Here is a 26,169-nt window from a genome sequence, read left to right as displayed (position 1 = left end):
AAAGTGTACTTTCCACTCAATTTTGGTGTAAACTCAGCTTTAAAAAATAAAAATTTAAGAAAAGATAACCTGTTACTACTTTTATCGATTATTAAAATATCAGTGGTGTAGCACAGCTTTGAAAAGAACCCCTGAGCACATTATGTCATAGTGGTCTCATAGCTCTGAGCTGCATAGGATAGGGATGTTGGTGCAGCTATTTTACAAACGAGGCTTTAAACCCAAGCCTTTTAGTATAATGCATCAGACACTATTTAAAAAGTTTAGTTTTCTGATCCAGGACCCTGTGTATATCTAACAGCCTTCTCTCCTTTAATACACTACTACTCAGTTTTTAACTTAGAAGTGTTTTGCATGTTAAGAGCAAAACATACTTGTCAGTGGTTCAGTAATACCTAATGTTATTTGAAACTGGCACAGGTCCCTCAAATTGGTGTTAGATCAGTTTTCATGACCTTAAGAAATATGTGCTCCTTTATCTCAGAGCAGCAGCTGTTCCGTGGTGTTGAATGTGGTGGGGGTGAGAACTGTTGAAGGAGATTGCAAGCTGTTACCATTTTTAGATTTCCACTTGATAGGTTAAAAACGTTCAATAGGGAAATATTCAATACTGCACCTCAAGTTTTAGTTTCAGGGCTGTAGACATTTTAAAACTCCTTTTCCTAATTAGACCTCACTTGATCATCACTACACTGTGGAAGGGCAGGTGTGATTTCTATTTTGTAGGCACGGAAACAGAGCTTCCAGCACGTTAGGGGCAGTGCCACACTCTCAGCTGGGAACCTGGCATAGCCAGACCCCCCTTGAGCCTAGAACATCACACAGTGAGGTTTAAGTCTTGACTGCTGTCCATGTGTGCCTGCTTTCAAAGAAAAAAGCACGATGTACATTTTTCGTCTTAGGGGGGAGGTTGTTTGCAAATTGTATATTTGCTTTTCAACATTTTTTTTGCCTGTGACAATATGAATTCTTTGACCTATCTACCCACAATTATTTCCACTCAATATATATTTAAAATAACCATTTGTGAAATGCATTTTAAGATGAAGAAAAAATAAACTGAAGTTATCTCAGAACATTTAAATAACATCTCTAAGTGTGCCTGACCAGGCGGTGGCACAGTGGATAGAGCATTGGACTGGTATGTGGAGGACCCAGGTTCAAGACCCTGAGGTCGCCAGCTTGAACGCAGGGCTCATCTGGTTTTAGCAAGGCTCACCAGCTTGAGCCCAAGGTTGCTGGCTTGAGCAAGGGGTCACCCGGTCTGCTGTAGCCCCCGGTCAAGGCACATATGAGAAATCAATCGGTGGACAACTAAGGAGCCGCAATGAAGAATTGATGTTTCTCATCTCTCTCCCTTCCTGTCTGTCCCTATCTGTCCCTCTCTCTGACTCCTCTGTCTCTGCCACAAAAAAAAAAAAAAAAAAAAAAAAAAAAATCTCTAAGTATATATATTGTTAATACTGTACACTGGGGCTATAAAAAATGGATTTCATATTTTTGTTCCTGAGAGAAAGAGAAAAGGAGAACCCCAGTGGTAGAGCATCTGTAGAGCCTGCTGAGAGGCCAGCTGCATTTGAAAGATAGCTACACCCTGGGAACTGGACATGGCATCGAGCAGATGTATCTGTCCCCAGAGGCGCTGAGAAGGGGCTATGACCAGCATCCAAATAAAGGGAGTAAAGAACCAAGGGCAATCCATTCTCCAGATCTGCCAGCAAGTACTGGTCACTGTCCCACTGATCCAGTATGAGGGATCAAAATCAAACTAAAAGCATAATACAGTGGGTAGAATCTACTTTGGAAATCAGAACAGAATGCAGGAAACTCCTAACATCCTTAAAAGAATATAAGAAAACATAGTTTCTATGAAAAGACAATAGAGATAAACTGAAATAAGAGGAAAAGGTAGGTAGCTAAAGTGAATTCAAGAAAATCAGAAGAGGCCTGACCTGTGGTGGCGCAGTAGATAAAGCATTGACCTGGAAATGCTGAGGTCACCGGTTCAAAACCCTGGGCTTGCCTGGTCAAGGCACATATGGGAGTTGATGCTTCCAGCTCCTCCCCCCGTCTCTCTTCTCTCTCTCTCTCTCTCTGTCTCTCTCCCTCCTTCTCTCTCTCCTCTCTAAAATGAATAAATAAAATAAAATTAAAAAAAAAAAAAAAAAAAAAGAAAATCAGAAGAGCCTGGCTAGTGGTGGCATAGTGGGATACAACATCAACCTGGGATGCTGAGGTCCCGAGTTCAAAGCCTGGAGGTCGCCAGCTTGAGGACGGGATCATCAACATGATCCCATGGTCTCTGGCTTGAGTCCAAAAGTCGCTGGCTTTAGCAAGGGGTCATTGGCTAGGCTGCAGTCCCCCGGTCAAGGTATGTATGAGAAGCAATCGAACAAATGAAGTGACGCAACTACTAGGTGACACTCTCATTTTCTCCTTTCCTGTCTGTCTCACTGTCTCTCTAAAAGTAAATAAATAAATAAAATTAGAAGTGAACCCTGGATAAGAAAGCTCAGCTGATTAGAGCATTGTCCTGGCATGTCAAGGTTGTGGATGATTCCCCAAAGCACATACAAGAATCAACCAAAGAATGCATTGATAGATGGAAAAACAAATCAATGTTTCTCTCGCTCCCTAAAATTAATCAATAAAAGAAAACTAGAAGTGAAATGACAAAATCTACAGGGGTGTGCAAAAGTAGGTTTACAGTTAGTTACAAGTACATGAAACAGAGTTAACAGCTATTGTAATATCATAACATGCATGCTTTTCCATACAAACAACTGCAAACCTACTTTTGCCCCTTCCTGTATGTTAAAAACAGCAAACAGCAGAATGACACTAAAAATCAAGCCAGTCATGTGCAGATTAAAATTGAGAAGTTTTCCTAGCATGAAGGAAAAAGAGAATATCAAGACAAAAGTATTTTTCATAAAAAATGAACTTAGAACATAGATACTTCTTCAAATTGATTTAAAAAAATTTGGGGTAGGGAGATACACTGGATTCAATTTTGTTTCAGACAAAAGTCACTGACACAAAAGTTACAGGAATAAACAGAAGCAGAAAAATAAAACCTACAAGGGACTGAAGATTAGGCTGGCCTCAGACTTCCACTCTAATGCCGGGAGACCACAGCACCAACCGATCTCCCACAGAAAGTGCGACAAGAGCTGTGTGCTCCGTAGAGCAGGCTTTCCCGCATGAAGCCAAGAGAACTGCGAGGAGCAGCAGCTGAGGAAGTCATGTAGAGCAGTTTCAGGCCGGGCTGCAGCAGTCCCATTTTTAATTCATGAGTTTGTGTTCATTCACACCGAGTAAGAAATGCTCACTAATTCTTTCTACCACCCTTTAATTCTAAAGTTATATTTTCATATGATTCTTATTTAGCTGGAATTGTACTTAGTTTAAAAGAAGGGCCACGGGTGTGTATTTTTTCAGTCCTCCCCTACCTGTGAAGGCTTGCCTAGCAAGCACCCTTTCATCTCTCTCTGTGCGTTTGTCCTGATAAGTCTGTGCCTATGTGCGAATCCCAGCGTTTGGCACGCACCACACAGTGGGTGTCAATGAACACCAGGTCACAGGAGCACCCAGGAGCACCCCGGGGCACGCGATAAAGTGGAGCACGCACTGTTCTTACTCCTCGATCTAGTTTCTCATACAATTCAGGATTCTCACTAGGAAGGGATGTGGATGAAATTAGATAGGAATTTTGCTTTTATTTCAAAATCAAACTGAAGCAGAGTTCTCACCACGTACTACTTCTGAAGGGCATATGAAGTTACAGAAACAGTTCCACAAGGGTTCCAGCCAGACCCAAAATGACACCAACCAAACCTGTGATTGGCAGAGATAGCCTCTTTAGTTTCCAGGGAATTGTTTTTTGAAGTTGTCCACCCTAATTTCTAAATATCATAAAAAGTAAAAAGTACTTTTGTCATTTTTCCTTTGAAAATGATTTTAGCAGCAAACAGGACTAGTTGTTTTCCTCACTTCATTTTTATGAGCATAGTAGTTACATGTCAACCTAATTAAAATTAGAGAGGGGGAAAAACCGAAAAGCCGTCCTCGGCCTTGCTTGTCCATGGAAGACTGACATAAACAGGTACTCATGTTCATGTGAACACTTCTACAAATATCAAACAGGGTTTGTAAATCGTAAACACAGCAGTAGCTCACACATACTTGACGTGCTTTCACACAAGGATTCAGTAAATAGCAATAAATATAATTTCCCCTCTTCAGAATGAAACAAAAAAAAATGGATGTACAGAAAAAAGGATTAATTCATTTGGGATTTATCAGCACACTATTTTTAGTGTGATTTGAAAATTAAAAACCATGAAATTGTATTCACTGAATACTGGCCCATAGTTACCTTTTTTTTTTAAACCTGGCTTAAATACATACATCATGGCTTTTTATTAAAATTCTTAAATTTATGAGGATTTGTAGTAGATAAAACTACATTAAATTTTTTTTCCTTATTAAGAATTTCATTTAGTTAAAAAAATCAACAATTGACATTTCCCTTAATGGTTAAGTTGAAGCCTGATCTATGCTGCTGTGTCCTGTGACAACCTAATTTTCAAAGTGTCAGGTGGAATGCCTGAGTGGCCATTTAGAGCGCTGCATTTTCCTTCCCTCATGATTCCTGTTGGGTCCTCTTCGCTGAGGCTTTTCCCTGAGTCATATACTTACTGGAAAGGCTACCTAGAGGAGGGGAAGAAAGAAAACCCACATAAATAAAACAAGCCTCACTTCACTGCAAAATCTATAACATTACTTCTTATTGCTAATTATCTGCAAAAATTTTTCACACTGGAAATGGTCACTTGTTTTGAATTAAGTAATTAGGCTACATATATAGAAAATATATAGTATATGGAACATAATCTAGTAAACATAAGCCTAGTCAAGTCTTTTTAAATGTAGCCAAGTTGCTAGAGTGACATCCTCATTTTAATAAAGTTTCAGAAATGAGGATTACTAATTAAGACCACACCACAGAACAGTTAATTTTTGTTCTGCAGTCTAAGTAAATAGATCAATGAAACAAGAAAATTGAGAAATTCATAAGCGATTATATATAAGAAAATAGATTGCATTTCAAATCAACAGTTAACTGGTATTGTGTCAAGTACATAATTGTGTCAATGTATGACAATTTCTTTTCTCATATCATGGCCTTCCTCCGCACCCAATTACAAATGAATTATAGAATTAAATATTAGGGAGTAAAGTATAAGAAGTAGCAAATATTCATATAACCATGAGATGGGAAGAGTTTCCTCAGCACATCACCATATACTTTACTTATGAAAAGGCTTGCTATACTGAGCAAGAAAGAACTTAGAAATCAATGAGAGAAAAGATGAACAACAGATGCAAGCACCACAAGTGAAAGAGAAAAAAATAACATGAGTATATAAAAGAATATTCAATATCTATAGGTAATTAAAGATGTAAATTAAGACACCAATTTCTGATAAAAAATTGTTTAAAGGATGATCAGAAGGACAGGGAGGTGGGCAGAAATGTTGCTAAATGAATATTCATATATACCTTATAATAATTTAAGTATGTCTAAAATTTGTGATATGACTAAGCATATTATGAACACAATATACTGGCAATAGGTACGCACAAGATAATAACATTAAAAAAGCAGGTTATAAACCCACACAAATAGTATTTTCATAAAAACTAAAAATTAAAACCAAACATACTCATGAACAACCCAATAATATACATGAGTGAGCAAAAGTCGGTTTATAATTGCGAGTATGTGAAATAAGAGTTTTTTTCTTGTATTATTTAATTGTATTACATTTGTAAACCGACTTTTGCTCACCTCTGTATTTGGTGCCTCATCGGGGCACTAATACCTACCCCCTTGGAGTTATTGTGAAGATTAAATAAATACTTGTAAAGCAACTGAAATAGTACGTGGCAAATAGAAAGTACTCAATAAATGTTGAATTATTATTACACTGATGTAAAAAGATGGAAAGATTACCTGCAAAACCTAAATAGTAGTTAATGTTCTAGAATGAATAAATGGCTTTTTCATTTTGCTTAACTTCTTAAATTTTCTAAAGCAAATATAAGTATGCAAATAAAAATGTATGTCCTGCCTGACCAGGTAGTGGCGCAGTGGATAGAGCATGGGACTGGGATGCGGAGGACCCAGGTTCAAAACCCCGAGGTTGCTGGCTTGAGCACAGGGTTGCTGGCTTGAACGCGGAATCACAGACATCACCCCATGGCCGCTGGCTTGAGCCCAAAGGTCACTGCCTTGGTCACCCCTCAGTCAAGGAACATATGAGAAAGCAACCAATGAACAACTAAGGAGCCACAACAAAGAATTGATGCTTCTCATCTCTCTCCCTTCCTACCTGTCTGTCCCTATCTGTCCCTCTGTCAAAAAATTAAAAAAAAAACCGTGTTGGGCAATGAGTTTGTAAAATTTGTGGTTTTTGATTTTGCTCACTTTTATTGTTAAAAGTGGCACTGGGCAGCCACGTGTGTGCTTGCCCTCAGAGTAGGGCATTTGATTGCAAATTGCGAATTGCATTCCTGCTTGGGAGGGGCCATTGTAATGTTTGTTGGAGAAGGGATTTCGTGCCAAAAAGTTTTAAAAAGAAAAAGAGAAGAAGCAGAAGGAAGAAGGAAGAAGGAAGCTAAGACAGCAGTGTGCTGAAGAAGCCAGTTTGTACAGAGATGAGAAGGGAGAGGGTGTGCAGATGGGGAACAGAGGTGACTAAGGCTGGTGGGGGCCTTTGATTCTAGGAAAAATCGGAGAAGATTCTTTTGGTTGTGGAACCAGAGAATGTGTCAGGGTTTTGGAGCCCTGTGTGTTGCTCGTTGGCCAGTACAAGAATAGAATAAAGGAATGGCCCACCATTTTTCGGCTCCTAGTTTCTTTACCACCTGCCCGAATTCAATGAGAACCTGCACTTGCATGGCCATGACAATGGCTGTGGCCCCTGGCCTTACGAAAGGTATGTCCTCCCAAAGCAAACCTTTCAAGGTAGGTATCATCTGGATAGTCCACTCACAGTGAATCGTGAGTGATACCAGTCAGGTGGAGACAAAGTGCTCTACTGTAGCACTGACTCTACAGTGTCTATTGGTCTATACACACACACATTCTTGATTTTCTGAACTGCAGAAAGTACTGAGGACAGGCTGTGAGGTCGGATGGCAACGGGGGAAGGTCACGTGAGGAACCAGACCTGGGAACTTTGACTGGAACCACCCACACACATGCGCGCCAAAGAAACTTCCCAGGAACCCTTTGAAAAAGAGCCACCGTCTGTCAGCCAATGAAATTTCGCCAAGTCATATCAATTGCCCCCCCCCAATGACCCTATAAATTACCCCCACGTGGGAAAATCCATGCGACTATTCTGAACACTGTACCTCGGGCCAGAGAACATTGTCCGGGAAGCACCCTGAATAAATCTTACTATTCCACACTTCGTGGTTATGCCCTTCCTTCTGGGGGGGAGTATACCTTACACAGGCTTTTCACTCATGGGGGAAAAAAGTTAGATTACTAACTCATACTTTATGCACATCCAGCTGCATTAAAGATCTAAATAGGAAAAATTAAGATTTTTTTTAGTGGGGGGGGGGGGTCAGGGGGGGTACAGACCGGAAGGGAGAGAAATGAGAAGCATCAATTCTTCATTGTGGCACCTTAAGTTGTTCATTGATTGCTTTCTCATCTGTGCCTTGGTTGGGGAGGGGGCGCTCCAGCCAAGCCAGTGACCCCTTGGGCTCAAGCCAATGGTGATGGGGTCATGTCTCTGCTCCCATATCCAAGCCAGCGACCCTGCGCTCAAGCTGGTGACCCTACACTCGAGCCCATGACCTTGGGGCTTTGAACCTGGGTCCTCAGCATCCCTGGCTTGTGCTCTATCCACTGTGTCACCACCTAGTCAGGCGGAAAAGTAAAGTTTTAAAGATATTAAAAGAAAATATAGATGGATACTTTTTTTTTGTATTTTTTTCTGAAGTTGGAAACGGGGAGGTAGTCAGACAGACTCCCACATACACCCGACCGGGATCCACCTGACCGGGATCCACCTGGCATACCCACCAGGGGGAGATGATCTGCCCATCTGGGGCATTGCTCTGTTGCAACCAGGGCCATTCTAGCACCTGAGGCAGAGGATATAGAGCCATCCTCAGCACCCAGGCCAACTTTGCTCCAATGGAGCCTTGGCTGCGGGAGGGGAAGAGAGAGACAGAGAGGAAGGAGAGGGGGAGGGGTGGAGAAGCAGATGGGCGCTTCTCCTGTGTGCCCTGGCCGGGAATTGAACCTGGGACTCCTGCACGCCAGGCCAACGCTCTACCACTGAGCCAACTGGCCAGGGCCTGGATGGATATCTTTATGACCTCAGGTTAGGAAAGAATTTCTTAAAGATTACCTTAAAATCCTAAATCATATGATAATGAAAACTACATATAGAAAACCAGAAATTTGACTATGTCAAAATTAAAAATTTTGGGGTGGCAATAGACACAACTTGGAAGACAAGATATGGTAGAAGATACTTAGAATATATATAATAACAATGCAGCAGTGTTCAGAATAAATGATGAACCCTTATAAATTAGTAAGGAAACCATAATGCATCAGGAAAATGAGCGAATTATTTGAACAGGTAAGTCACAGAAGAGGAACTCTCACCGACCAGTAAACATATAAAGAAGTGCTCAGCATTAGTATTGTCAGGAGAATATACATTAAGGCCCTGGTCAGGTAGCTAGCTCAGCTGGTGAGAGCTCTGGTCGGCAAACGGCAGCCTGGGAAGCCACATATGGCTCTTTGGCCCCTTGAGTGTGTCTCTTCCACAAAATAACATGTGCGGGCGCTACCTCAATAAGGAATGTACCTACCTATATAGTTTAAGTTTAAAAATTTTGGCTCTCAAAAGAAATTTCAATCGTTGTACTGTTAATATTTGTCTCTATTGACTAATGAGTTTGCTGACCACTGGGGTTAGAGCATCAACACAATATACCAAGGTTGTGGGTTTGTTCCTCGATAAGGGTACATACAAGAATCAACCAATGAATGCATAAATAAATGGAACAACAGATGTGTTTTCACTCTTTCCCTTCCTCTCTCTTTAAAATCAATCAATAAATATATACATATACACATCAGAACAAAACTAAAGTATTTTTCACTAATCAGATATGCAAAAATAAACACTGCTGGAGGGAGCGGCAATTGTTTCAGTCAATTACAGGGTAATTTGCCAGTATTTAACTAAACTGAAAATACAAATATGCTACAACCTAACAATTTGAGTTCTGGATACACAAACCCTATAGCATCTCTTGCCTGTGTTCAAGGACACTCACACAAAGATGTTCATAACAATACTTTAAAAGCAAAAAACCAGATGCAATCTAAGTGCTCGTATACTAGGTAATGAATACATACAATACTTTTCATTCATATGATGGATACTTGTAAAGAATATCCGAAGTCGGTATACAGCAACATGTATAAAATTTAAAAATCATTTTATTAAATAGATATGATAAAGTAAGTTGTAGGCCATTTTCTACACAGCATAACTTATCATTTAAATTAAAAAATTCAAGGATAATGTTAAAGAATATATATGTAAGAGCTTTAATGAAAAATGGACTGGTACGTAAACTCATAATAATGGATGACTCTGGGATGGAAGGGACATAGCAGACAGAATGGGCCTGGGGGTGGCAGTAAAAGGGCATTTTCAACTATTTTAGTCTTTTATTAAAATAAAATTGAAAATAAAATGTTAAAAATAACAACGCCGGCCCTGGCCAGTTGGCTCAGTGGTAGAGCATCAAACTGGCATGCAGGAGTCCTGGGTTTGATTCCCAGCTAGGGCACACAGGAGAAGCGCCCATCTGCTTCTCCACCCCTCCCCCTTGCCTTCCTCTCTGTCTCTCTCTTCCCCTCCCGCAGCCAAGGCTCCATTGGAGCAAAGTTGGCCCAGGCGCTGAGGATGGCTCTGTGGCCTCTGCCTCAGGCGCTAGAATGGCTCTGGTTGCAACAGAGCGACGCCCCTCATGGGCAGAGCATCGCCCCCTGGTGGGCGTGCCGGGTGGATCCTGGTCGGGTGCATGTGGGAGTCTGTCTGATTGCCTCCCCGTTTCCAACTTCAGAAAAAAACAAATAAACAAACAAAAAACCCAATGCCAATTCTCTAGTAGATGGGTAGTTATGTGTCTTTTTATGCTTTTCCCCAAATGTTAAGAAACTATTCTTTTCTATACAGAAATAAGACTAAATCCCCTAAACATATAACCCCCTATATATAAAAATAAACATCAGCATACTTGAAAAAATTTCAAAACTAGTAAGAGATAAAATATGAATGAACGTTTATGTAATCTGGGGGGAGAGAGTGAAATTCATAAAATTGTGTGTGTCTTGAAACTACACAAAAGAAACAAGCAAACAAATGTCTGTATGGCCAAACAATTATAAATGAGGTTGAAAGAATAACAGACCGGGATGGAGGCGGTGAAGGATGTTGTAATACGTTTGACAAAGTATGAATGAATATCTATGTAGAAAGAACTAAAAACAAATATGGCTACTCTAATATAAAGTATAATGATACAGGCCCTGGCCGGTTGGCTCAGTGGTAGAGCGTCGGCCTGGCGTGCAGAAGTCCCGGGTTTGATTCCCGGCCAGGGCACACAGGAGAAGCGCTCATCTGCTTCTCCACCCCTCCCCCTCTCCTTCCTCTCTGTCTCTCTCTTCCCCTCCCGCAGCGAGGCTCCACTGGAGCAAAGATGGCCCGGGCGCTGGGGATGGCTCCTTGGCCTCTGCTCCAGGCGCTAGAGTGGCTCTGGTTGCAACAGAGCGATGCCCTGGAGGGGCAGAGCATCGCCCCCTGGTGGGCGTGCCGGGTGGATCCCGGTCGGGCGCATGCGGGAGTCTGTCTATCCCCCTTTCCAGCTTCAGAAAAATACAAAAAAAAAAAAAAAAAGTATAATCAAGTATAATGATACAACATGAAGAAATATAAATGAAAACTTATAAAAAAATGTTAGAGTTAAAAAAAGACAATCCCAATGAAGTGAGGGTGTGGGAAATAGGTTGTGAACGACTCTCTGGGATTGCCAACAATCATAAATTGGCCTTATTGGTACCACTGTTGAAATGTGCATACTTTTTAACCTGTCATTCTAACTGGGAATTTGTCCTGAGAAAATATACCTAGGTAAATATTCAAGTATTCTTTATAGTGTTTTATATACATAGTAATCTTTAAGCTTGGGTTCATGTATTCCTGAGTAACTTAAGTGCGGAATGGGTTTTAAGAGAGTTGACTGCAGCTTCTCATGTTTTATCTGAATTCTGAGCATGCTTTGATGGCCAAGGCTCTGGGCTGGTTCCTAAGAATCACACCAATTTTCCTTTCCCCTCCCTTTTTACAATTTTTCTAACTTATCTGCTCATTTCGAAGAGTGAGGTCACTATATTATAAAAGACAGGGCTATCTATCTCGTAACCATCTCAAACTTGAATGTGGTATGTTGCCCTGGAGTGAAAAAACCTGGGGAGGTAAGGAGGCAAGCAAAATGATGGTCTCATACATGCAGATGCCTCTAACAAAACCTCAAATTTTTAGCTTTTGTAAAATTACACCGATAGCTGATAATCGTCACAAATAATTTCTGATAATACATTATGATGTAATTTTTGGTCATTTAATGAATGAAAAATAATTAATACATCTTCCATTCCCAAACTTGTAAAAGAATTTCTGTTATTTTTAATTTGCTATCACAGAGAATACTGAGGTTTCTAAATAAAAAAGAAAAATTAGAAACAGTAATAATAAGGAACATTGTTTTCATTCCTGCAATAAGTAGTATTGGTCCAAAGATATTACATAAATGCATTGGGGAAAACCCCATCTATTTTATTAAGAGACAGTCATTTTTAGTGCATAAACATAAAAAGTATCCTTAAAATTTGTAACATTTGCTTTATTATATTGTTCTAATAATTGTAAAAACAACTAAGAAGAAATGTTTACACTTTGAGACTTAAAAGCTTCAAATTCTAATTTACATATTTTTCTCTTACAGATAAATATGATAAGCTGATCAATAAAAGGTTTAAACCATATGAGAAAAATATATCATCTTAAGAAAAAATTCTATGGAAGTGAAACAAAAGGAGAAAAAAATTTCTACAATATTTATATTTCATTTGATATATTTAAGGCTAATTTAAAAGTTGTATTTTATAATGCCATATTTATAGTTCTTCCCAAATTATAAGCTTTGAAACTACAATGAAAAATTTAGACATCAACTGAAAAATACACAAGGAGACTTTCAATATTTTGTGGAAGAGTATATTAACAAAAGGTTTTGAAGACACTGATAGATAATTGAAAATAGTCCCTTATGGAAACAACCAAAAAGCCCGTCAATAGATGACTGGATAAAGAAGATGTGGCACATATACACTATGGAATACTACTCAGCCATAAGAAATGATGACATCGGAACATTTACAGCAAAATGGTGGGATCTAGATAACATGATACGAAGCGAAATAAGTAAATCAGAAAAAACCAGGAACTGCATTATTCCATACGTAGGTGGGACATAAAAGTGAAACTAAGAGACATTGATAAGAGTGTGGTGGTTACGGGGGGGGGGGGGGGGGGGAGGGGGGAATGGGAGAGGGAAAGGGGGAGGGGGAGGGGCACAAAGAAAACAAGATAGAAGGTGACAGAGGACAATCTGACTTTGGGTGACGGGTATGCATCATAATTGAACGACAAGATACCCTGGTCTTGTTATCTTTGAATATATGTATCCTGATTTATTGATGTCACCCCATTAAAAAAATAAAATTATTTAAAAAAAAAAAAAAAAAAAAAAAGAAAATAGTCCCTTAATCGGGAGTGATTAAATCAATATGTTCATATACTGGAATATCAAGAATACCAGGTATCAAAAAGAATGATCTATATTCACGGACAAGAAAATCACTTCACACTGTTTTAAAAATTGTACTTCTATTATTTTAAATTTACTATCATAAATAGCATGTTTTTTTCTTCCTTTTTTTCTCAACTTTTTTTAAAGAAGTAAATTTTAGCATTCTGAACAAGAAAAAAAGCTGTATAAGTATATAGTATCATGAGGAAAAAGATACCTTTAATCTCTTTATAGCATCTTTAACTTTTAAGATTTCAAACCATGAGATTAAAATGGAATAGATGAAGAGGTAGTTTCTTTAAAAAAGTAATTTATTTTTTTGACAGAGACAGAGATAGATAGGGATAGATAGGGACAGACAGGAAGGGAGAGAGAGAAGCATCAATTTTTCGCTGTGGCATTTTAGTTCATTGATTGCTTTCTTGTATGTGCCTTGACCGTGGGCCTTCAGTAGACCCAGTAACCCCTTGCTCAAGCCTGCGACCTTGGGTCCAAGCTGGTGAGCTTTGTTCAAACCAGATGAACCCACGCTCAAGCTGGTGACCTTGGGGTCTTGAACCTCGGTCCTCCGCGTCCCAGTCCGACGCTCTATCCACTGTGCCACTGCCTGGTCAGGCTAGAAAAGTAATTTTCTTTACAAAAATGGGTAAGGATTAAGGATCCTTCTTGAGATTCTCATATTGAATAAATTGTTATATATAAGCACGAGTAATTAACTTATGTATGAAAATCAGTTTATAACCACGATTCTCTAATCTTCGCATATTCTTGTTTTATTAAGAATTACCGGATTACCCCATGTATAAGTCACACCTTAATTTGGGGGTCCGAATTTTGGAAATAAAAAAAGTATTACATAGTTATTGAACTCAAGTTTTATTCATCATAAATTTCATACAACTTCTCATCACAGTCAAAACTCCCATCCATTAGCTTCTCCTCATCTGTGTCTGATGATGAATCACTTCATATTGCCTCATCTTTAGTTCCATCTATGGCATTTGAAATGCCACACTTCTTAAATGAAAATCTACAACCACTGTATAAGATGCACCCAGTTTTTAGACCCCAAAATTTTTGAGATAGGGTGTGTCTTATACATGGGGAAGTACTATACTATTATATATTGTCCTATAAGTTTAATTTATCAGTAGTAATTAAACTTTAATTACAGCAAGGTTGGAAGACTTCCTATTAACTACAGTAACTAGAGTTGTGATCCTTTATTGAGTGTTCTGTGTCAGATGTTGTGCTTTGGGCTCTACATATATGAAATTAATCCTTATTGCCCTGTAAGGTGTTAGCCCCAATTAATTGATAAGGAAACAAGCATAGAGGGACTTGAAACTTGCTGAGGTGACATAGCCAGTACATGGCTGGGCTAGGTTTCAAATCCCAGTATGTCTGACTTTAAAAGCTCATGTTCTTAAGAATTCTGCACTTAGTCTCTCTATTCTTTCAAAATGCGTGTGTACCTGTAACCAATATAATTACTGAACATCTAATGCACTATGTATGTGGGGGAGGTAGACAACAATGAAGAACAAAGCAATTCATGAGATTTTCTATTCACTACTGTCTCATTTAGGAGTTAAGAACTATATGTAATCCAGTAGGAATGAATGGAGGTAGGTATTATGAGAGACAAGAGAACTTGGCTGAGTGCTTACTACAACTGGGTGCAACTTCTCCACACTCAGCAAGATAAAGATGGTGCTACTGCAATGTTATAGATGACACGGCTGGAGCTCAGGGAAGCTAACCTTTGCCTAAAATCAATACAGCTAATGTGCAAGAGCAGGAATGTCCACACCATAGGCCAGGGGTTCCCAAACTTTTTACACAGGGGGCCAGTTCACTGTCCCTCAGACCGTTGGAGGGCCAGACTATAAAAAAAACTATGAACAAATCCCTATGCACACTGCACATATCTTATTTTAAAGTAAAAAAACAAAATAGGAACAAATACAATATTTAAAATAAAGAACAAGTAAAATTAAATCAACAAACTGACTAGTATTTCAATGGGAACTATGGGTCTGCTTTTGGCTAATGAGATGGTCAATGTCGGTTCCATATTTGTCACTGCTAGCCGTAACAAGTGATATGACGCCCTTCTGGAGCCATGATGTGTTATGTCCTGTGTCAACGGAAGTAGTACTGTACGTGAGTGACGCAGCGCTTTGCGGTGCCGCCACACACAGTACTCTAGGAGCCCAGGATGCATCCACATCCTGTGCTCCTCTCACTGACCACCAATGAAAGAGGTGCCCCTTCCGGAAGTGCGGGGGGAGGGGGGCAGATAAATGGCCTCAGGGGGCCACATGCGGTTTGGGGAACCCTGCCTGCCATAGGGTCTGGTTAAAAGGAAGCTTTGGGAAAACTTAATTCTACTTATAAGTTGAAACATTTCACATTTATAACAACATAGATAATTTGGGTAAATTTATCAAGGATAAATCTGAAAGTTTTAACAGCTGTCATATACTTATCCTAATTTGTCAATCAACAATACCATTTCTGTAACATCAACATCTGTATTCCTCCAGCACTTAAAAAAAATTAAAAAATTTAATAAAATTCTTCTTTCAGATGTGCAAAACCTTTAGCAAGAGCAATGCTGACATATCTCTACAGAAATATCAATGAATCGCCACTTCCCACAGACCTCTGCTCTGTTCTTGCTATATGCAGGTACTGTTCTACTAAGTGCTTTTCCATGGATTTCCTCACATCCCTACAAGTCAGGTATGGCATTACCATTATTATTATCATCATCCCCTTAGAACAGATGAGGAAACTGAGACAAGTGGAGGCTAAGTAGGTGTGTCAAGATTATGAAGCTAGAAACTATACTAGGCAATCTGGCTGCAGAGCCAATGTTCTTAAATTTTACATTCTTGGCAAAACAAACATCTAAGCAAGGCAAGTATCAGTATTTTTCCTCTGTAACGTGGTCTGGAAATGTCTGTTCAAGGCTGAAACTTGTAAAAGCAACACTTTTGGCTTGTTTACATATGCTAACCATGTGATCCTCATATTCTCAGAGGATCTATGGGAAACAATCAGGTTTTCATTTGTTGGAAGCTGCTTCCTGGAGCAGCCTGTTAACCTCTTTATCCATCTTTCATGGCTGCTCTGTCAATCAAATCATCTCACAATAGAACCCATTCTCATGTCACTTCTATTTGATTTTGGAGGTTTTCCCAGTAGTACATTTCTTGTTTTGAATTCCATGCATTCTACTGAGAACAATTACAAAACCCTCCCAGAAAACAGCGACTCCTGAATTTTCTCCCTCAGCCTCCTGTGATTTTGCCTTTCATGTACACCATTACCCTTTTGGGTAAAAGTGGCAATTCTTTGAAGATTTCTGTTTCTCTTTGAATCATCTAACCTCACTGTATATCCACCTCAATCCCCATGCCTTTAAATTTTGATTGTAAAAGATGTGATGCCATTTCAAATGTTTTCTCCAATCATTAAAAAAACCACTAACTACAGAGTTCACAGATCATAAAAATAAATACTGATTTCTTTTTAGATTACTTTATATGTTTGAGGTAACTGGCCTTGGCACTGACAGAAATGGCAATAGTTAAATAACAGTAATTCCATTTGTTTTTCTCGTTAACTACACTCAAAGTAGAGACAACCAAGCATTCCCTGCCCGGACCTCTCCCAGCTTTCCCAGGGTGTGATCGCTGGGCCTGCGCACTGGGCCAGCGAAGAGCTCTCTTCACTGCAGGATGCAGGGGGCTGCTGAGGACCCCAAACTGCTACAGTATTGTTCAGTAACTGACACTGACAGAGAGACAGCTCAGACTCTTCATTCTGTAACTAGCATAGGCATTTCTCCAATCTAAAGGCAAACAGTTGTTTGCATGTGAGCAATAACATGATGTAAAAACTGAGTGTAAAAGATGTGGGTTGTTTAATGTGACATACAAAAATGTCAGGTAATATCAATGAATTAAAATTTCAAAAACTTAATTTTTCTCATAAATTAGTCAAGTATAAAAGACTACACATGCTTGTATAATTTCCCTCCTTTAACCCTATTTTATTGCAGAAGAGAGAGAGGGAGAGAGGAGAAAGGAAAGCGGTGTCTCTGTGTGTGTATATGAGAGAGACAGACACCCTTAAGCAAAGTTACTAAGTATGTCTGCAGGGCAGAACTCAGAATATTTGTATCAAGTTTATAGTATCATCCTTTTTTACCAAAAAAGCTGAAAAAGTATGTTGAAGTTACTTTTTCTTTATTGCTTCAATTTTCTCCGTTCCCTTTCAGGACTCGAAAGCACTCTTGAAACACCAGAACAGGGCCTTCAGAGCCCCTCCAGTTCCCTCCCTTAGAGCATCTGTCCGCAAATCTGGGGACCTGGCGGGAATGGGGGACCTGGCACTTTGCACCCACAGCTGAAGTTACGTTGCCTACAGTCCCTCTTCCAGCATTTCTCACCAGAACTCCCTGCAATCAGGCTTTCTCCCTAGGCTTCTCAGTCTAGGACTGCAGCAGATCTCTGGGCAGCAATTCAAAGGGCCCACTGCTCCTCCTTGAGGCACTTTCATTTGGACTCCAGGACCCAGCTCTCCTGCTGCCTCTGCTTCCTCACTGACTGCTTTTTCACTGTCTCATTTTCCACCTGGGTTTCTAAATGCTTTCTCTTTTTATATGCAATTACTTCCTAGATGACTTCACTCAGACACAGGCCTTTAAGTACAATTATACACAGAAAAGACTCAAACTTTTATCTCCAGCCTGGACTTCTGCTCTGAAGAGCGGGCTTGTATATCCATCTGACTACTCAGCATCTCTACCCACCCATCCTGCAGGTTTCTTAAACTTACGTGTCTACAACTAAACTGTCTTTCTCCCCGCAACCTGCTCTTCCTGAGTGTTTCCCAGCATAGAAAATTCAACCTTTATTTTAGTTGCTCAGGCCCAATATCATAGTGTCATCTCTGATTTATTTTCATTGTATTTTGTTATCCAGCCCATGAGAAATCATGTTGGTGCTGCCTTTAAAATACAGTCAAAGTCCTCACTTCATGTCGACAGGTGCTACAAGATGCAGACCCATCTCCCCTGACCTCACCTCCTACCGCCCTTGCCTGCCCTTCCACTCTGTGGTGCCAGAGGACAAAAACTGGTTTCAGTAGTCTAACGCCAATTTTCACTGATACCTTCGATTCTCTGCTTAAATTTAAATGTTACTTTATCAGAGAGGCCGCCTCCCTCTCCAACATTCTCTTTTTCCCTTTTCCTGCTTTATATTTCCTGTGCCTGTCACCACATGAAATTGACATATACATCTCTTCTGAAGAGAACATGGAGTACAGTGGGCAAAGGGGCTGTGTGGCTCGATGCGATGCTGTCTCCTCACCGTTCAGGCCCCTGCCGGGCAGGAGCAGGTGGGGAGTTGAGTGGGGCTTAAATAATGGTTGGAGGAATTAATTTCTCAGTGGGAAAGAGTGAGTGGCATTCAGACCAACAATTACTTTCTTTCCTTACTCTGGTGCAGTGAATAATCTCCATGAGGAGATTATACTGCTGACATCACAGTGGCAATTTCAAAGCGGAAAAATAAGCATGGAAGAGGAACAAATACTGAAGACGATGGTTCCTATTCAGGGATGGTATAAGAATCACCTTAACATTTAAAAAAAATCCAGGCCCAAGCCTAACCCTTAAAGATTCTGATTTAGGAAATGAAAGGGGGGGAGGTTAGGGCAACAGTGTTTTTATAAGTTCCCCAAGTGATTCTGATGTCCGTCCCTGCAAAAACCACGTATTCAACAGAAGAATCTCAAAGGCATGTGGTAAACTACGCAGTAAATAAAATAGCACACTTTTTGTTTTTAAACCCACATACCTGACTGGGGACTCAAAAATATAGTTGCTTTTTGTTTCTTTTTGTCTTCATGTAAAAACACTGCCTAAAAAATGAAATACACTGGTTTACAAAATTGAAAGGAATAGCATCCGAAACAGCTTTAAAACTGTAACCATATCCAAGGAGAGCTGAAATTAGGCATGTGGGTGGCAGAACTCTGCAAGTTAATAAAAGCAAGAACATATGCAGGGATCCCTAAAGCAGGCCCTGCCATCCCAGGCACTGTAAGCCGTCTCTCCTCACCACGCTGTGCTGAGGGCAGGGGGCAGCGGAGGGAGCAGGGGGAGCCAGAAGGAAGGAGTTGGGGCCTGGGCCTGCCCAGCACCTTGCGGACCCAGCACCAAGCAAATGTTTGCCGCCTAGACAGATGCTGGAAGGCCTCCTTGCTTAGGTCTGAGATAGGGTTACCTGAACAAATGTATAAGTTGGTCTCAAAGGACTAGGTGAAGAAGAGGACCCAAATACACAATCTGATTTAAACATACCTAAGAAAGAAATCAGCACTTTTTGTTCTTACTTTAAATTGAAAGCAGTAGCCATTTTCAAACTTTTCCATAAGATTGTCTGTTGATATGACAGAAGCTCCACTCAGTATATGTGTGGACAAAATAACAATGTATTTGAAGAAACGAGAAGGAACAGCATAATTTTTAGACAGGAAGAAGTAGCTAATTATTTTTAATTGCTATGGGAGGAAACCCACCACACTCCAGCCCCACTACTCCTTTCTTACTTATTTTTATAGTATGAGGACTACCTGGTTTAATGTGTCCACACTGCTCTCTGAGGTAACCAAGGCTGCAGTGCTCTTCCTCTGGTGAACACCCACCTCCGCCAGAACAGCCCCTCTCCCTCTGATCTGCTGTTGCCTCAGCTGGGGAATCAGGCTCGAACTATTTGGAGAGCTTCAAGAGTAGACAACTTAAAACTTGCTACCAGCTAGAGGGCAGCGACGCAGCCATGCTGGGGACGGCAGGGCACTCCTTCAGTGCTCTGCGGTACCCAAGAGGAACACAATGACTGTGCTTCAAGTCACGACTAACACAGACCTTGAGTTCCTCTAAAGGGTAGTCTACAAAAATAATTTTGGTAAAACTTTATTATATCTTATCTATACTGTTTATGTTTACAGTTTCCTCATCTGTAAACTGAGGACATTGATGGGGCTGTGGTGAAAATTAAGATGAAACCTCCCATGTAAAGTATTTAAAATAGGTGCCTGACTTATATTAAGTGCTCAATGAATGCTAGCTATTACTATTACTTTTAATTTCTCTTAACTATATACTTACCTCATATAACCAAAAGAAAATAATTTTACTCTGACATGTCTCACATCAGGGCAAAGGAGCTTGAACTGGAATTTGTCTAAGTTCCCTAGAAGTAGGGCAAGCTGTATCTTTCATAAACATTTAAGTCCTATTTTAAAATCAGTAATTAATTTAAAAATAAACTTCTTTGTATATAAAGCTTCTCTTGGGGGGGGTCCAGGTGATCTAAAATTTCCTGTCTTAAAGAGAGACACTACAGCTGATATAATGAAAACGGGGACGAGGTATTAGTGTTCCAGGAACGATCAACACTGGCGTGAACTTTCTGAGGAGCCTGTCTGCGGGGCTGACTTTCTGTATGCTGTCCATAAGCATATACAAGTGAGGGTGGAAATAGGGTTACTATTCTAATAAAAAATCTGTCTCTTTTCTAAGCCAATCATATTGCATCCACATTTATAGGTTTGCTGTGAGAAAGTGAAGGAATAAACTGCTTGCAAATCATTACTTACTATACATACACAAGGTACTCTTACTCTTACTAGTTTGTTAAAAAGGTACCCTCAATGGACATTTCACCCATTTAATATAATGGGTCAATTCAGATCAAACAACTTACAAGGACAAGATTATGGATGATACTGAACATTTTTCCTCATCATCATAATCATGTTTACTGAAGAAAAATGTTTAAATGATAAAACCCCCATAATTCTCCTTTGCAGTTAGAACCATCATAACTGTATAAATTTCCTTCTAGTTCCTTTTTCATCCATGTGCATGAGTGTATTTGGATAGAAATGTACGTGGCTCACCGTGCATGACTCAGCACGGCCTCCTGAGATGACTGTGCCTCCTCCCTGGCTGGGTAGTGCTTTAATTTCAAAAGTGCACATACTGAGTAGTGAAGCTGAAGTTACAGATTGTTTTATGGTCACTTAGGCTACATTTTTTAGGTACTGGGAATGACCAGGTTTGCAATTCATTAATAATCTTATTTAAAAAATCAAATAAGTGACTTTCATAAGTCATTAAATAAAACCAGGAGTAAATGTTTAAGACTTATAAAAGATCAGAATTAAGGGGTGGGGGGGTGGGGACTTCACTTTCTTATAAACAAAATATTTTGAGCCATTAATTTGTTAAAGAAATAAATAGAACCAAAATAGTAAAGAACTCTAAAAAAGAGATCTGATTGCAAACATCAAAGTATGATTGGTATCCATACCTGGAGAGCCTTTAAACTGTGGGCACTCCTTTTTAATGTGCCCTTCTCTTCCACAGATAAAACAACGTTTTTCCCTTAAGTCTTTCTCATCCTGCCTCTTCCACTTTTTCACTGGTGGCCTGAGCACCTTCTCTCTCCCCAGGTCGGGCGCTGCCTTCAGGGGCTTGGCTTTGGGGGGCGTGCACTGCACGGGCTTCTCTTCTTTTGTCGGCACCTCCCTCTCTGTGTACTTGTTTTGAATTTCTTTGTCCTCTTTGCTTCTTTTCTCTTTGTTCTCAGGGTATCTTTGGTTTGGGGGATCTTCCTGATCTCGTCGTCGCCTCACTCTGTAGAAGAAGATATAATAATACTGGTAGGAAAGATCTAAACAAACCTAACCATAAAAGACAACTCCAGGTTTAGAAAATATTCAGAAATATCAGAAGGCAAAACTAAATTTAACAAACTTAAGTCTACCTTCTCCATTAGGAAGCGACCTAAAGGCTCAAAGGTGTTTTTCCTTTTCATTTTCACAATTATTCCAGTGTTGTAAAACTAGTTTTTTTTTTTACAGAGACAGAGAGAGTCATAGAGAGGGATAGACAGGGACAGACAGGAACGAAGAGATGAGAAGCATCAATTTTTCATTGCGTGTTGCAACACCTTAGTTGTTCATTGATTGCTTTCTCATATGTGCCTTGGCCGTGGGCCTTCAGCAGACCGAGTAACCCCTTTCTGGAGCCAGCGACCTTGGGTCCAAGCTGGTGAGCTTTGCTCAAACCAGGTGAGCCTGCACTCAAGCCGGTGACCTCGGAGTCTAGAATCTGGGTCCTCTGTATCCCAGTCCGACGCTCTATCCACTGAGCCACCGCCTGGTCAGGCTGTAAAACTAGTTTTTACAATTAATGGAACTCCTTGGTTCAATATCTACTTTGATATTGACATATAAAACTCATCTTATCCATGGGGTGATTTTTTGGAACCTACCTGGACCACTTTGCATTTTCTACTAAGAACTGAAAATTTGAAGAGCGAAACTTTATTTAAAATTTTTAATTTTTTTTTTTTAATTCAGTGAGATGAGAGGAGGCAGAGACAGATTCCCCCCACATGTGCCTGGTCTGGGATCCACCAGGCAAGCCCACTAGGGGGCGATGCTTTGCCCATCTGGGGCCCTTGCTCCATTGTAACTGGAGCCATTTTTTAGCACCTGAGGCGGAGGCCATGGAGCTGTCCTCAGGGCCCAGGGCCAACTTGCTCCAATAGAGCCATGGCTGTGGGAAGGGAGGAGAGTGAGGTAAATAAAGAGAAAGAAGCGAGAGAGGGAGGGATGGAGAAGTAGTTGGGCACTTCCCCTGTGTGCCCTGGCTGGGAATCAAACCCTGGACTTCCATAAGCCAGGCTGATGCTCTACCACTGAGCCAACCGGCCAGAGCCTGAGGAGTGAAACTTTAAATACATCCATGCACAGGCCTAGAAAAGGGACTAGATGGAAACAGGTTCAGAAGGGAGTGATAGTTATAAGGAGATTTAGATTCTTAAAATATTAAAATCACTTCTTTCTTGCTCAACATGATCAGTGACTATTATTTGAGTAAAAACAAAAAATGTACTACATAAGACCCTCAAATTCCAGATGACCAGTTTTTAAATGAGCAAATTACTGTCCAGTTAAAAGCATCACTACTATCCTAAACAGTATGTTCCAAGCAAGCTACCCAAACCATGTCCCCCAGCCCTCTTGGCACATGACGTAGAAGACAGCATGCTCACCAGACTGAGTAGGTCGCTATAACAATATGAAGGGTTAAAGTGTGTACAAGTGAAGACTCCTACAGTCTGGTAAACTGTCAGTTAGTCAAAATCCCCACACGGTACACCTCGGTTACTGAACATTAGAAGTGTAACTGACATCCCGAAGGAACCAATTTCACTTTTCATTGACTGATATGATTCTAAACTTCTCACTACTGTAAAAGGGAAGAATTTTAGCTTCCTCTTTTCCATCCCAGCTGGAGAGGCCAATGACCAAATGATTGAGTAATGATTAGGACCATGACCAAAATTAGGAAAAGGGACCAGGCATGGGAGACTGTCACCTGTATTATGCAGTCCAGCCTCGTCATGTGCACTTAAGGTCGTATTTAAAATCATTTCATTTTCATTGTAAAAAATCTTAATTTTACCAGAGATATGCTGAATTTCCCACAAGTTTATTTTCTTTTTTTTTTTATAGAGACAGAGAGAGTCAGAGAGAGGGATAGATAGGGACAGACAGGAATGGAGATGAGAAGCATCAATTATCAGTTTTTCCTTGCGACACCTTAGTTGTTCATTGATTGCCCTCTCATATGTGCCTTGACCAGGGGCCTTCAGCAGACCAAGTAACCCCTTGCTCGAGCCAGCAACCCTGGGTCCAAGCTGGTGAGCTTTTGCTCAAACCAGATGAGCCAGCGCTCAAGCTGGTGACCTTGGGGTCTCGAACCTGGGTCTTCTCCATCCCAGTCTGACGATCTATCCACTGCGCCACTGCTTGGTCAGGCAGTTTATTTTCTATTACAACAGAACCTCATTTGAAAGTTGATATATTACGAACATAAAAACAAAACCATCCCTTTTGAATATTTACTTACCTTCTCCTCATAGGACAGTCCTTCATGAAGTGTCCAATTTTCCCACAAATTCGGCAACATCTATCATTTGGGGCCAGCTCTCCTTCAGTTAGCACATCTGGATCAAAAAAGTACTCCTAGCAAAACATAAATATATACAAATATAAACTATTAATATGAGATCAAAACATAAAAACTAATCTGACAGCTATCAGGATTCTTATATAGCAACACTGACACATCATTATTTTAATAAATATTACTTATGCTGTTTAATTTCAAAATCTAAAGAAAGCCATTATGAGGTGTAATTCAGAATAGTTTTACCTGAACTCCATTTTTTGTTTACCCCTTTTCATCATGCAGAACTCTTGCTTATCCTTAACCACAAAGGTAGTTTTTCCCCAGCACAATTCTAAATAAGAGCATTACACATCTCCAAGACTTGGGGGTGGGGTAGCTGAGGTCAGGTACAAAGGCTTTGCTTTTCTCAAAAAACAAAAAGGCTAAAACCTAACGAACTGAGGAACATGATTTGCATTGTACAGACTACAGAGAAGCAGCTATGTGCTGTTGCTTTGTTTTGTTGTAGCTTCTGAAGGAAAATACCAGAAGGAAGGGAAGACATTGGTCTGGCTTTAGCCTCTCCGCCATGGTAATTAAGGTGGGGACCAGCAGCATCAGAATCACCTGGGAGCTTGTAAGAAATGCAAAGTCCTGGTCCCTACCCCAGACCTCCCAACTCAGAATCTGCATGTAACAAAATCCCCAGTGATGTCTGAACAAGTTTCAGAAGCACTGTAAGACTGCCACAGCAATAACTAGCAAAAACTGGACACACAGATGAAATCAAATGCTAAATATGGCTATATACCAAACAGTTTAAGTTCATTAAAAGCGTCTTTTTCCAGAACCTTAGCGTATTTTAATGCAGAGGAGAAAACTTCATTCTAACACAAAACCCTCTAGCCCCTAACCCTCTCTCTCTCTTTCTCTTTTAACAAAAATATGGTTTTTTTGTTTGTTTTTCTTTTTTTTTTTCTGAAGCTGGAAACGGGGAGAGACAGTCAGACAGACCCCTACATGCGCCTGACCGGGATCCACCCAGCACGCCCACCAGGGGGCGACGCTCTTCCCACCAGGGGGCGATGCTCTGCCCCTCCGGGGCGTCACTCTGTTGCGACCAGAGCCACTCTAGCGCCTGGGGCAGAGGCCAAGGAGCCATCCCCAGTGCCCGGCCATCTTTGCTCCAATGGAGACTCGCTGCGGGAAGGGAAAAGAGAGACAGAGAGGAAGCAGAGGGGGAGGGGTGGAGAAGCAGATGGGCGCTTCTCCTGTTTGCCCTGGCCGGGAATCGAACCTGGGACTTCTGCACGCCAGGCCAACGCTCTACCACTGAGCAAACCAGCCAGGGCAAAAATATGTTTTTATAATGCAATTCTGCTTTGTTTCCAATGAGTGCGGTTCAACAGAAACCTATTAGGTTACAGAATACAATATACAGTTCTCAAGCACAGGCAGCACTGTCCCATTAAGGGGTTAATTATTACTCTTTACAACTAGAGTGATAAATAAATAAACGAAAATCTAGGCTCATGTGAGAGTGGAGGATGTCTTAGCTACATGCAATCAGGGCTGGCAGAGGTTGGCATGGTGTTCAATGCTGATGGCACAGCAATGCCACCTACATGTGTTACCAAGAGAAAGCAGCAGTACCAAAGCTATTAATTTTCCCACCCAAATTCTACTTCTCCCAGTTCTCCTGGTGAACTGCCGCAAAACAGGTATGTTTTCAAAAAGGTTTCTAGGTATTTGTATTGTAATTGTTTATCTTGGCTAGACTCACCAGACTTTCAGAGCATTTAAGTTATCACTGAAGTAATGCATACAGATTAGGTGCTTAATAAGGGCTTTTAGAATTGTTTGTTTTTGGTATTTCCAACAGACACTTACCATTTTGGAGGGGTAGTCCTTTGGAAATCCTTTGACTGGAATACCAAATACTCTTCTACCATTAATAAATGCTTTCATTATAAAATTTGTCACTAAGAAGAAAAGAATAAAGGCTCAATTATATGAATTAAAAGATCACATTAATATTTATAAACAAAGTTAACTTACTTTTCCTTGATAATCCAGCTCCAAGATTATGATTCAAATCAAAGGGATCTAAGTAAAAAAAAAGAAAGAGATAA

The 26,169-nt window shown here is 40.3% G+C and overlaps 1 protein-coding gene and 1 long non-coding RNA gene across 7 annotated transcripts in view; one reads left to right on the top strand and one right to left on the bottom strand.

Moving 5' to 3' along the window:
- Positions 1–3,699: 3,699 nt before the first annotated feature.
- The window catches only part of TUT7 (terminal uridylyl transferase 7), a 65,507-nt gene continuing 43,037 nt past the window's right edge, over positions 3,700–26,169 (bottom strand). For 4 of the 6 annotated variants that reach the window (XM_066256952.1, XM_066256955.1, XM_066256953.1 and 1 more), the window contains 7 exons: positions 26,096–26,143; positions 25,928–26,019; positions 23,996–24,111; positions 21,384–21,709; positions 19,293–19,369; positions 18,864–18,927; positions 3,700–4,713 (listed from right to left, as the gene is read on the bottom strand). In XM_066256952.1, coding sequence (XP_066113049.1) covers positions 4,646–4,713; positions 18,864–18,927; positions 19,293–19,369; positions 21,384–21,709; positions 23,996–24,111; positions 25,928–26,019; positions 26,096–26,143 — 791 coding nt within the window. In that variant the 3' untranslated portion in view covers positions 3,700–4,645. The remainder of the gene's footprint in view (positions 4,714–18,863; positions 18,928–19,292; positions 19,370–21,383; positions 21,710–23,995; positions 24,112–25,927; positions 26,020–26,095; positions 26,144–26,169) is intronic. The other 2 variants (XM_066256957.1, XM_066256956.1) reach the window with 2 other exon arrangements.
- On the top strand, positions 12,871–18,209 carry LOC136324297 (uncharacterized). Its single transcript, XR_010729066.1, has 2 exons — positions 12,871–15,740; positions 15,812–18,209. It is a non-coding gene; the product is annotated as an uncharacterized lncRNA (long non-coding RNA).

Source organism: Saccopteryx bilineata, chromosome 2 (assembly GCF_036850765.1).
Source record: "Saccopteryx bilineata isolate mSacBil1 chromosome 2, mSacBil1_pri_phased_curated, whole genome shotgun sequence".
NCBI classification, from domain to species: Eukaryota; Metazoa; Chordata; class Mammalia; order Chiroptera; family Emballonuridae; genus Saccopteryx; species Saccopteryx bilineata.
This window is presented reverse-complemented; position numbering and strand designations above follow the sequence as displayed.